Source organism: Numenius arquata, chromosome 11 (genome assembly GCF_964106895.1).
Source record: "Numenius arquata chromosome 11, bNumArq3.hap1.1, whole genome shotgun sequence".
In the NCBI taxonomy this organism is placed as follows: domain Eukaryota; kingdom Metazoa; phylum Chordata; class Aves; order Charadriiformes; family Scolopacidae; genus Numenius; species Numenius arquata.
Genome location: NC_133586.1, coordinates 14963369 through 14976458, shown reverse-complemented (window position 1 = coordinate 14976458; position 13090 = coordinate 14963369). Strand labels below are relative to the sequence as shown.

Here is a 13090-nt window from a genome sequence, read left to right as displayed (position 1 = left end):
GCTTAGAAATCACTGGCTGCAAGCATGGAGTAAAATCACCGGTGATGCTGAAAGCTTAAATGATAGTGGCAGCATTTGATTTGATGCTGTCTCCCATACAAATGGTCCATAGGGTGTGGATAGCGTGATTCTCAAGCCATATGTTTGCACTTTAGGCTGCACTTCGGCAAGCTACATTTTGGACTCGAGGCAGATGTAAACTTCTGGCTGCTTTCTGGTGGAGACAAGTAAAGGGCAGCTCATCCTCGGCAGCAGAGCACTGCACCGCACGGCCATCTGGAAGTGGTTTTATCGGCCATGGCCATTGACAAAAAATGGCCCTCTGTTTCCTATTCTCCCATTCAAAAACTAGTCTGTGTATGTGGGAAAGCCAGTTTCACCCAGGCAGGGGGAGGATACTCTCCCAAAGCTGGACATCACGGCACCTGCAAGGTCTGCTGCATTGGGCTGGTACACACACACCCCCCCAGGTGGGCATCTCTCGCGTTGGCACAGACCTTTGGTGGAGCCGGGGCTGGCTAAGCGCACGTTTTGCAGATGCTCCACGCCGGCGAGAGGGCTGCCGTTTGCGGTGGTGGGGGGAGGCATGGCCGGCAGACCCTGACCGCGAAACGCCACAGCCGGGCCGGCTCGGGGCTGTCCCGGGGGAGAGCTGCCGTCGGGTCCCGGGCGGGGGTCGAGCCCTGCTCGGCCCCCCCGGCCCAGATGGCGCCGGACCCCCTCGCCCCTCGTGCGCGGGGCCGGTGGGTCCCGCCGCCCCCCCTCCCCGGGGTATTGTCCGCCACGGCGGCCCGCCCCGTCCAGCGGCCTCCCTCCCTCCGCCCCCCGCCCGGCCCTGCCCCTCGCCCCTCTCCTCCCCAAAGGCCAATGGAGACGAGATGCGGAGAGTAGGGCCGGGACGGGCGCGCCGGGGCCGCTCCGTCCGTCCCTTGTCTCCTCCCCTCGCCCGCTGACCGGTCTCTCTCTGCGGCGGCCGGCGGGGCATGCCAGCCGCCTCCAGCTAAATGGCGCCGCTCCGCCTGCGGGCGCTGCTGCCGGCGCTGCTGCTACCGCTGCCAGGTGAGTACGGCCCCGCTCCCGCTCCGTTCCTCTCCTCTCCGCCGCACGTGGTTGTATTTACCCGGCACCGGCAGCACCGGGAGCGGGAACCGGCCCCGCGCTTTGTTGGCGCCGCGGATGGGCGGCCCGCCCCGCCGGCAGGGGGCGCGAGCGGGCGGCGGGGCCTCGCGGCGCGACCGTTAACGGGGTGCTCTGAGGGGACGGGAGGCGCCCTTGCGGCGGGCCGTGAGGGGCGGCGGGCCGGTTCGGTTTCGCTAACGATTTCTTGTAAAATTAGCTTTTTACGACTCGCCCCCCTCCGGCTCCTTTGGCAGGCTCGTAAAATTAGCGAGAGGCGCGGGCGAGCCCCGGTAGCCGGGAGGGTCGCACCTGTGTGGCAGCCCCGCGCCGCCGCCTCCCGTGCCCAGCCCTGGTTATGGCTGGGCGGCGGGCGTCGAAGGCTCTCGTTCTCCAGCTCCTTGGCACAATGCGTTTGAAAACTAGGAGGCAACGCTTGGGTGTTCTACGGGCTGACGGCTTTACTCTACTTGAAGCCGGCACCACAGTTTCCCCAGAGTTTTCCAAGTTTGGAGGGCTGGGAGACCTCGGAGCCTGTAATACAGACGGTTTTACCTCATGCTGTGGGTTCAGCACGATGACTTGCAGCTCGCACTTGGTAACTTGTACCTCTGCACTTACAGGCAAAATCTTTTTTTCTCTCTCTTAGGAGTGTGGTGCTTTAGTGAACTGTTTTTTGTGAAAGAGCCTCAGGACGTTACTGTCTCAAGGAAGGATCCAGTGGTTTTAGATTGCCAGGCCCGTGGTGAAGCTCCTATAACTATTACATGGCTGAAGAATGGAGGCAAAGTATCTGAAAATGAACGGATCTACACTTTATCCAATGGTTCGTTGTATATCAGTGAGGTGGAAGGAAAGAAAGGAGAACTGTCTGATGAAGGATTTTACCAGTGCTTAGCTCTGAACAAATATGGGGCCATTCTCAGTCAAAAAAGCCACCTCACGCTAGCAAGTAAGTTCCAGCTCTTGTTTATTAACCTGCTCCTGAGTTTGTGACAGCAATTCCCTGAACAGAGCATAACAACCCACCCTTTTGATTTTGTACCTGAAAAGACAAACTACCAAAGCAAACTCTGTTTCTTTGTTTCTTTTTAAATGTGCAAAGATTATGAGCAAAACTTGTGGTGGCTCCTTTTTCAGTCCCTGATGCGGCAGGAGCGGCACGGCCACCTATGAGACCTCTTGGGCAGTGGTGCCTTGTGTGGGTAGCTCATGTGGGTCACTGGTCTCCAGAGCAGGTGGTGATGCAGAGCCATGCTGGCAACCTGCTGCAAAGGTCCTGGGTCTTGTTTCTCAAGTGCTGTTCAGGCAGCCTTAGAAGGGTTATGTACAAATCTGATAAAAAATTATTATTCCTTGTTCAATCGCTTAACGTTGTGTTCCATCTCGGGGCAGGGCAGAACAATGATAGAGATGGCTGTCTTTGGGAGGGGAAAGGTTTTCTGGGGAACCATGAGGCTTAAATTACCAAGCCCTTGCTTTTCTGACACGTGTTCAGCCAAGCAGATGCGGGTGCTGTCCCTTGTGGAACTGCTTCAGGGTCCTCTGGAACCAGCCGTGAGGGCCTATTACGTGGTTCCACTAGGAAGTGAGAGACATGTTTCTAGTGTGACTCCCTACTCTGGATGAATGGTGAAGGAAATAGCTGTGTGTAAGTGCCTTTATGGCTTTAACAGTCTGACCCTGAGTGTGTGTTGCCCTCCGTTTTCCTTGCATCTTTAAATGTATTGAGCAAGAGATGTGTGTTAGGAACTGAATGCCATGCCTTCTTCTGTGCCCGTGTGGCACTTTGCCAGTAGGCTGCTTCTACAACACTATCTTTTTTCTTTCCAAAAGTACGTGGAGTTATTTCAAAGAAAGTATAACACTGAGAATACACAGCTTATGTAGTCTTCTCATGTTTCACCTATAATAGGACTTAACTGATGAACTTAATCTAATAGGAAAAGGCTTCCTTTGACCTCTTCAACTCTGTTCTTAGTAGCAAGTTGCACAAAACTGTGGCACTGATACCTCTATGGAAGCTTGACATTAATTGTAAATTGCAAGTTTTACTAAATTCAGTCTTGAACTAGTTAATACAATTGGTACGTTAGCTTACATTAAAAAATGCCTGAGCATTAACATTTGTTCTGTGTGCTTCTGAACTGATAATAAATACCATCCATGAGATACCCTAGAAAGGTGTGAAATACCTTGTTCAGTGAGCTAGAGCACTGAGCAGTTGCAAGCCAGCCTGGAAGCAGGTGGCTTCAAGTAAGTCATGAGTTTTTCACGTACTGTAAAAGGCTGATCTGTGAACTCTCGATTTCAAAAACCTGGATACTTTTTACTTTGTATCATGGCATCCTACTTGCATACAGGATTAATAGCCCCAGCAGTTCTTGGATACTTTTGATAAAACGATGAAAAACAAAGTATTAATATGCACCATTATTAAACAGACTGAAGAAAACCTTTCTTAAGAGGGTACGAATTTTGTTGTTGTTAATAAATGCTGTTAATAAAGCAGTGGCTGATGGATTCTCTGTGTAGGACTGTGGAAAATTCAGGGCCATTTTAAATCTGAGAAGTTGCAGGATGAGCTCTGTGCTCAATATCAGGACTTCTGGAATAGTGTGGAGTGCTATAGTGGTACAGCATATTAATACTCTTGTAGTAGCTAGGTTTATTCAGACAGTACTGAACTTTTACAAATGTTTGTTTCTTGCATGCACATTATTTCACCAGAAAGATGATTTAATTTAGTTTTGGGTTTTTTTGATGATGAAAGATTTTCACCAAAAAGAGTTGTGAGCTAATAGGTTGCATGCTGTGGGGTGAAACTCTTGTTTTGCAGCCCTTTCTTTTTCTCTCTTTTTTTTTTTTTTTTTTAATTCTCCCCTTCCCTGTAAGACTGTGACAAAAGGTTTCTTTTTCTTCTTTGAATACTTGAAAAGTTTCCTATGGCTGTTGGAGAAAACTGGAAGAGATAGTGGATCCATAATGATCACAGTAAGTGTTGTTGACTTAGTGATTAAGTGGTTAACTAGTGGCCAAACACGAAGTTATCCTATGTAGCAGCCTCTTCTTTTTAGTCATATTCCAATCTGACTGGTTTCAGGATGTCATCTTTACTGTAAAGCTGTGAAATAAAGCAGTAATTTGTATTGTTATATTTGAAGCTCATAAAACGTGCAAAATTAGTTTTATATCTCATTTTTACAGTGTTTCTGCTTACTATCATGAGTTGATTGAACTTCGCAGATGTTTTAAGTGAAATAAATTAAAGTCGTGTGGTGGATTTTGTAGGTTTATAGTTTTGTTTAGAAGCAGTTTTTGGTTTCTGTGAAGGCAAATTACCTTGTGGTTAGGGTGCAGAAGGAACTATACATATTAAACAGGTGGAGAATAGGCATTAAATGGGCATTCTTTCTTTGGAGGAAAAAAGCAAATGCTCTCTTCAGTCTCTGGTAGCAGCAGGGTGCGAGGATGTTCTTTTACTTTGCCTGGTCAGAGCTTTTGCCAGTAAGCTTATCTTTTGCTTCAGAATTGTAATGTTTAGTGTTGCATTTGGAAATCAAAAACTTTAATCTGTCCAAGAGTTTAAGATTTGAACACACAAGGAGATCAGGTCTTGGTTTCTAAAGTTAGGAACTGGAAGCTGAAGGTTGCACTCTTGGCAAGAATTCCATTATTCATGTGCAAATTAAGAATTCACAGGGTTAAAAGGTTAGAAACTGGCCAGGATGAGGTTTACCCTTGTGATAAAGAGCAGATGACCCTCATTCATTGGCCAAAGCTTTCATGTAGCTCCTCTGCAAAGTTAGTGATTGCCATGAATTGTTCTTGAGGAATGCAGAAATTCAAATGTGAGCAGGCCTTTCCTTAAGTGTCACTATGGAGCCTTATCTCCCGAGCACATCAGAGTAGGTCTGCAGGGACAGGGTTCCTCCCCAGAGGCCCCAAGGCTTTGCTTTCCTGTTGTTCATCCATGCACAAAAGAATTTGACTAATTTAGGTCTTTTTTTCGGTGAGATCCCCCTACTTTTTTAAAGGAAACTGTGGAGCTGAGGTATTGCCTAGGTAAAAATAAATACTAGTTTCACTACATGCTTGTAGTTGCTTCCAAAGTAGGCTAATTGATGTGGGGGGAGTGAAGGAGGTTCCCGTGTGGTTCTTTGTGAGGCAACATGTGGGGGTAAAATGCTAATAGTGGAGAGTATGACTTACTCAAAATTCAACTTGCTGCTGCCAGTGCTACTAAGAGGGGTCTCTTTTAATGGAATATAAAAGGAATGTAGACTGTGGAGAAAGTGGAGAAAGCAATTTTGGTGCAGCTTTGAATCAGACAAAAATAAACAAGCTGAGATTTTTGTATTCCTGCATTTTTAAATTACGACTATTTACCCACAGTTAAGTAAGATTCTGTCTAAAAATAAAGCTAGACTTCCAATAAGATAGTATTAAGAAGAAATGGAGAAGGTAGATCGTGTTCTGAAGCTGGTAACATGGGCTTTGGGCAGTGATTGGACAGGATGCTCATTGTTTATTTCCTTTTCACAAAAAGTGGAAATTGAAGTCTTAAGATGGTTGGATGGGATATATACAGGTGGGTACGAGCATTCCTAGATAACCCTTTCTCCTCTTGTAACTTGGCTGAATTGATTTTAATGTTTGTGAATTACAGGAAACGTTAGGCCAATTCTTCGTGTATGGGTTTCTACATTTCACAAGAGTGAAAGGTTATGCAAGCAGAAGGTTTCTGGGAACACACTCCTGGAGGGAAGCTGTGTGTGCACACTGCACTGCAGTTTGTGAAACTCTGGGCCTTTTACACGTAGCAGGTTATACTTTGTGGAGATTTTACAATTTTGTTTACCTGCTGTGGCAGTGATATGACTTCTGGTCCCACTGTCTACCAATAATTGGTAATATTTATGTTTTGATATCCTAATAACATCTTTTGCTCTGCTTTTGAGTATTTGCACTTAAGAGTGTATCCAGCTGAGCCTTATTCTGTACTGTGACAATCATGTTTTCTTAGCACTTCCAGCTGTTTGTTCCCACTTTTGCATTGTGCCCTTCCTTGTGTGGGCACAGCTGCACGTGTGGTTAACTGAAGGGGGAACTGATCTGGGCTAAAATAATAGAATTAAAACAAAAGATGGTGTTTAACCCAAATGAGTTCCCTGATGTGGTTTGTCACAGAGCCACTCACAGTGATTGCACTGGTGTAACTGAGAGGAATGATGTGGAGGTGGGAAGGCTTAGTGAAGACAGAGGAAGGCTACTGAAACTTAGACTGTTGCAAAAATACGCATTCATCAAACTACTGCCTTCATGGAATATGTGTGTAGGCAAAAATTTTGCCCTTCTGCTACTATTTTTTTTAAAATTAATTTTAGTATCTTGCCTTAAATTAAGGGATTAATAGCTGTGGTCTAACAATATAGTTTGTCATTTTGTATGGAATCTGTCATTTCAGGTGTCTTCAAAATGTATGTATTTTTAGTTATTTTCAACAGTAACGGAGAGAAGAACAAATTCTGAGATGGAAGGATGGGGTTGGAAGGCAGAAATGTTTTTTGACTGAGGTGGAAGTGAAATGGCAAATGGCTGTTGTAGACAACAGTCTTGTGTTAAAAGAGATACCAAAGTCTTAATGCTGTAGAACTATTGTGGTTACAGACAGTTTGAGGAAGCTCCTGTTTTCATTTTTTACAAGTGCTGCCTTATTCCTAATGCTTTGGTTAGTTGATTTGAATGTCCTGAGAGGAGAATCCATTTCTAAGCTGAGAGTGCACATGGCTGATCCTTGGTGCATTTAAATTCCAGCATTTAAGGCAGGAGGGGGGCGTTTAATGTCTCAGTTGGCAATGTCAGTTGATAATAGTGAAGAAGAGCAGTAAGATTTTTTTGTTCTTTAACTGAGATACACTGAAGAAAGAAGAAAACTGGGAAATATTTTCCTTCTTAACCGTTTCTCTTGGAGGATTTTCCTCTAGAGCTTCCCCAGACATCTTTCGACCTGAGCTCCTACAAGATCTTTACAGAAGAAATTGTCAATATCATTTTAAGACATAACCACTAGTTAATTTTATTTTTTTTTTCCGTCGTACTGGGGCGTTTCCTATATATTCTTTCAGCAATGACTGGTCTGCACTTGTAGGAGCTCTTCCACAGACTAAGGAATGGCTTTTATATTGTTGCCAGGACAAAAAATGTATGAACAGTGCACATGAGCAGTGTTTGTTTCTACTGCCACGTTGCTAGAGAAGTAAGCTTTTTATGGGTTTCCTCAACACCTGAGTTTCAAATTTGTGTCAACCATAATGCCAAACTGAGGCATTTCATGCTCTTACTTTTCTTCCTAGCTAGTAGGGCCAAAGCTGTTATGACTTTTACTAGTTTTTATCACCTTAACTTTATAATGTATAAAGTTTTTACCAGCTTCTTTTTTAAAGGAATGCTCAGGCAGTGTACTCTGTAGCTAATAAAACCTTCACCTATGTGAGAAATGTTGAAGGAAAACATGGTACCATGCTAGAAGCTGTTCAGAGCTGTGACTAGAAGCACAGTTCTTACCTGGTGCAAGCTCTACGTGTGGTATGTGCACTAAACTATTGCGATTTCTTTTCAACTTGCAAAGCAATGTAGGGCAGCAAAGGATGCTGTTCTGTTCTTGCAGTGTGGTGCTCCCCCCCACTGCTCCTTTTCTTCCCCCTCCCTCTCTCTCTGCATTTCTTGGTTAGGAATTGTTGAAAGGGCATTCAGTAAGGCCCCCTTTTGTCAGCCAGCTCTGATTATCCTAAAGAAAAGGATCTCACTCTGAGCAGTTGTTTGCCTAGAGACTTGTTGTCACGTCTTCACAATTTAACAGCTGTGGCTATTGATGGTGTGCAGAACAATTTAAGACAATGACAAAAGAGAATCTTGAAGGAAGAATTTAAAAGTTACTAAGCATTTTCCTACAGAAATATGGTTATTTCCATTGTTGGACGAGCTTGTGCTCAGTTTTTGTGTGTTTTCCTCAGGATTTCATATTTTTCCACATCTTATCTCCAAAATTGTGGACATTAATCTTTTGTTTAGTTTTGCATTGTTTTTTTTGTTTCATCAATAGGCCCAGCTGTTAAATTGGGATTGATTACTTCCAGTCTTTATAACTGGTAATCACCACCTAAGTGAAAAAGTAATCAACAATGTCAAGTCTCCACATTTTGTTGAGTAAGTGTGGGTTGTATGGTCAACATTAGTTATTAGGGTCAACCTCTATGTAGCTTTTAAGCAGCAGCATTTTAAGCAGTGTCTACACTTTAAAGTTGATTGTCTCAGCAATTGAGTTAGGGGAGAAAAAAAAAAAATCACACTGGATGATCTGTGTTGGGAGTTCAAAATCCATCTGGCAGCCTCCAAAAGCTACATCTACGGTGGAAGCGTTTTTTGTTTGGATGGGTGAAATTGTTACTTTTTTAATAGATGGAGATAAACAGCAGACATAGGAAGGAGATGGTTGTGAAACCACTGGAGTGTGGAGGGTTTGTCTATGACTTGCTTTATGGAATTATTGTAACCTCCTCGTCTGTGTTGTTTTTTCTGTATGTAGAAGTTTTGAAGGGAGATGGCCTTCCTAATGTATTAGAGGAAAATGGAAATAAGCCGTACTAGACACATTTTCTCTACTGCTATTACTTTATTTCATAACTCAACAGTAATTCTGGTTGGGTTTATTTCAATTAAATAGTGTTTGAACTCCTTAGGCAAGTAGTAGGTTTTTTTTGTTTTTAACAACATGAATGCTCATGAAGGCAAAATAAACTAAGTGGCATCTGGATAATACAGTTACCAACTCAAGGCCCTGTTCCGAAGTGCTTGTTTCCCAATTGCCTGGCTCTGTTGGGCTTCTGGTAGGAGTTTTCTGACACGTTAGTGCATCTGCAGCTTAGGGGAATAGGATCTGGGTATCATTCCCCCCAGATGCACATAGGTCTCCTGTGTGCTCATGAAGTTTACTTAGATTCTTATTATCATAACCCAAGAATGACAGAATGCACAATCTTTGTGTTTTATGGGGTAAAGATTTCAGGGTTACTGAGTCTTTCTGTGCCACCGTTACACTGAACAGCTTTTAAAACTCCCGCTGTGGTCAGGGTATTGCCTGGGTTTGGCTGATGGGAAAACTCTGCAAATTTTTCAGCAGTTAAGCTTGAGGAAATTATGTTTGTCTCTAGCCTGAGCACTTCATTGGAGCAACTGTGATAGTATTCAGTGAGTACCTTCTCATTTACTGGATGTTGGAGCAGTAGGATGCAATGTGAGAAATGAAATACTGAAAATGAACGTTATAAAAGACATAGAAATGCTAACAACAAGCTTTACATCCAAAGCTTTTATCAGAACTTAATCATTAATTTGAGGCAAAAGTTGCAATGTACAAAGATACTACTTCATCTCTGGAAGTGTTACCGGACACTTTACTGGGGAGGGAGAAAGTCAGCAAGGAGTGCAGTTATTTAATCTTCTGTAATCATGGTTCTTAGGCTTACACCTGTATAAACTAATCTTCTCTTCTGACCAAAGTAGTAAGAATCCGCATGTACACACTTATTCCCATAAACTACTTGAAAATTATCTTAGGAAGTTGTTTCTGCATGTAGGCAAAGTTTTCAGGAAAGGACTTCTGGAATGTGAAATAAATGGAAATGCATTGATTACAAAGTTCTAGAAAACTGAGGACAAGAGCTTTTGTTATAGAACTAGAAAACAGGTAGAAACCTTATGAAGTAGGGTTCTCTGCAGTCATGGGCGTAGAGACTTGCGAGGCTCACAGAACACATGATGGACACTGTCCCAGCTTCTCCTGGAAACCTGTCCTTACTGTCTAAGACTGTTAATACAGGACAAGAGCATGAGAGCACAAGGGTGTGCCACCCATATCCTAGATCTCCACAGTTAGGGGATTTGTTCAATGAAAATATCTCAGGTGACCTTGAGAAATGAAAGGAAAGTTGAAAAGAAATGCAACTTTAATGCTTTCACCTGCGATATTTCTTCCTGTCACTAAATCTGGGCATTGGTTTAAACTAGAGTGTACAAGAAACAGCCAGCTCATGTAATTTTCCCTTGTATAACATAAATCAAGGAATTATTTTCCTAAAAAAACCCAAACCCAAACAAACCCCCTAAACCCAAACAAACCTTCCTCCCCCCTGAAATCAGATCCAAAAAGATGCAAAGCCAAAAACCATTGGAAAACTGAAAAATTCAAAGAGCAAGGCTTCTCTTTTACAAAAATGTGCAAAAATGTTTAATAATCTACAAGCGTGGAGGTCCTGCCTTTGGATACTTCAGTAGACACTAAACTGTTGTCTCAATGGCCATTTTTAAGGTACATTGCTAGAAGAGAAAATACAACTGAGCCATCTGCTCAGTTAAGTCAGTGTTAAAAAAAAATAAATCCAAATCTCAGCAGTCCCTTCCATAAGCAATAATGATCAAGACTTTTCCTTTCAAGAGGTTACAGTTACACTTTGACTTCTACCACTGAAAAAATTGGTAAAATAGAATACTACTGAGCAAATTACATCTTCAGCCTTTGACAAGAACTGTGTTTGAAAGCGATGCCTGCCATACAGAGTCCTGGTAAAATTCTCCTGCACAACAGGCAGTAAGATCATTGTTGTTTCTGAATTATGACAGTAATCTGTTGTGAAAAGCATGAACGTAACTGCAGAAAGGGTCTTTGATATCCTTTCCCATCTATAGAAATCTCAGAAAAAAAACTTCCTACATACTGGCCAATATAAAGGCACTGGTGATAGGATGGGGTTTGTCTCAAAACATTGCAATTCACTAGGTCTGTATTCTGATGTGAAACATCTTTGCCATGCCCATGTTTAAGTAGATGTTGGAATGGGCAACAGATTCCATTCTGTGCAAGTTTTACAGTTCTGTCTGAAATTGGCAGGCTTTCCTGAATCACAGCTTTAGGTGGGATGAATACAGTATTTTAGAAAGGAGAAAAGAGTTTTCTCTAGCTACAGACTACACTTAGTGGTATATTGATGGCAAAGCAGCAAAACTTACATTGTTCTAGTCTTCTAGCGTCAGAACATGCTAAAATTATGACTTTGAATTTACTAATAGCAACGATTTGCCTTGTCTTAGAAGTATGTGTAATGGAAGTGTGCTCTTTAGCTCTGAGGTGCAGTAGTTCCATTTTGAAATGATTTGCCTATGAGAGAAAGAAATAGTCACCTGACTGACCAGGAGTAAGGGGTACATAAAAGTTATGACAAGCATTAAACATGTCATCTGGTGTTCTTTTAATACATAGCTAGGGGGCAGTTAAACTAAGTCTTTACAGCTTGTGATGTATATCTTGTGTATGCATGAATGTTGGAAACTGGAGGGGATTCTGTGAACAGAAGCAACTCTGTATCTTCAGATTTGATTTTTAGCATCTGCAGATAATAATCCTGTTCATGTTGATTGATTTCATTGTTTGTTCTCATTTCAGTAGATCAGAATTTCTTGTGCAAACCCCTCAGGTCTTAATGGTATCGCTAGCAAATTGATAAACTTATAAAAGTAGAAAAAAGGTTGGATTTTTAATTGATCAGTGTAATTTTACCGCGTGTATACTAACTCATCTTTGTACACCCTGGTAGATACACAACTCACTTTTAAAATCTTGCATTGAACCAGAGATCATTCTGAATCTTCCAGTCAAGAGAGTTTTTATTTTATTTTATTTTTTTTGCTCTTCTTTGAGCCATTTCAGATTGAAGACAAAACAAGATAAAATAGAATTAGACAAATAACTTACTCTTCTATATCTCCTCAAACTTTGCAGCTTGAGTTTTTCATGTGAAATAGCAATGGTCAGCCTTCTCTTTCTCCCAGTAAAATTATGAAAGTCATCTATCAGCTTGTTTACAAAGTGGGATTGTCAGTTCTTTTAAGCTGTATTGAGAGACACTCACTTCCTTACACCTCAAAATCTAGAGGAAAAAGTGTCAAATAGAAAAGCTTTTCATTTATTTGCTGATCTGTTCTAATATTCAAAATTCTCATTATTTGTGTACTCCCCCATGTTTCCACTTGTTTCTCTTTCTCGTGTCAGGTGCAGGCTGGTTTTGATGCACGTGGACTCTTATTTTCCCTTTTTCTCTTTATAAATTGTCACGCTATGTCATTGTTTTGGATTTGCTAGACTGTTTCTGGTGATCCCCTGTTTCTTATTCCTGTCTGATGACTGGAAGAAGGCACTGTTTTCCAGTGGAGCTTATTTTCACAGCTGTGGCAAAGGAGGGAAGTGTCATAAGATACTTTAAGGTCAGTTTTGACCCCAAATTTAGATGAGGTAAAAATGATTCGACAGAAGTGTAATATCTTGTCTCAAGTGGTCTGCCTGTCACTTCAAAATCAGATAATAATTATGGTTAAGAAAAAGCTGTTTTGATAGCCATTACAAAGTACAATAAAAACAGCTCAATGTTACACAGTATTGTTTTTTGTTTTACAACTTGATACAACTGGAAATTATCAAGTCATTATCTTTTAAAAGAAACTTTAAAATTAATCTTAAGGATTTTGAACATGCAGAAGAGTTTTAAGTATTTTTTTATGCTTGTACAATTTTCAACATATTAATAATTTTTTAGGTAACTTATCAGCAAATTAACTAGTGTAAATTACTAAATTACCATTTCACTGTCCACATCAAGATCTCTAGTAAACCTCTAATAACTGTAACATGTGCCTCAGGCAGAGCTGTGCATTATGTATGTTCTTTGTAACGAGAATTCATTGACTTTATGAAGCCATGACAGACATTTATCATTTTGTTCATTAAACTTGTCTGTGACATCCGGCAAATTGATGTTAACTGGAAATATTCTCTGGGAGTTCTGGCACGACTCTGTCATTTTGCCTGAGGAGAGAGAAACTTTGTACATAGCATGTACCAAATTACAAGGGTGAAATTTCC

At 42.0% G+C, this 13090-nt stretch overlaps 1 protein-coding gene across 1 annotated transcript in view; it reads left to right on the top strand.

Moving 5' to 3' along the window:
• The first annotated feature begins 983 nt into the window (after positions 1-983).
• Positions 984-13090, top strand: part of PRTG (protogenin) — an 86152-nt gene continuing 74045 nt past the window's right edge. Inside the window, 2 exon segments of the mRNA XM_074156424.1 lie at positions 984-1059; positions 1766-2068. Of these exon segments, the coding sequence (XP_074012525.1) occupies positions 984-1059; positions 1766-2068 (379 nt within the window).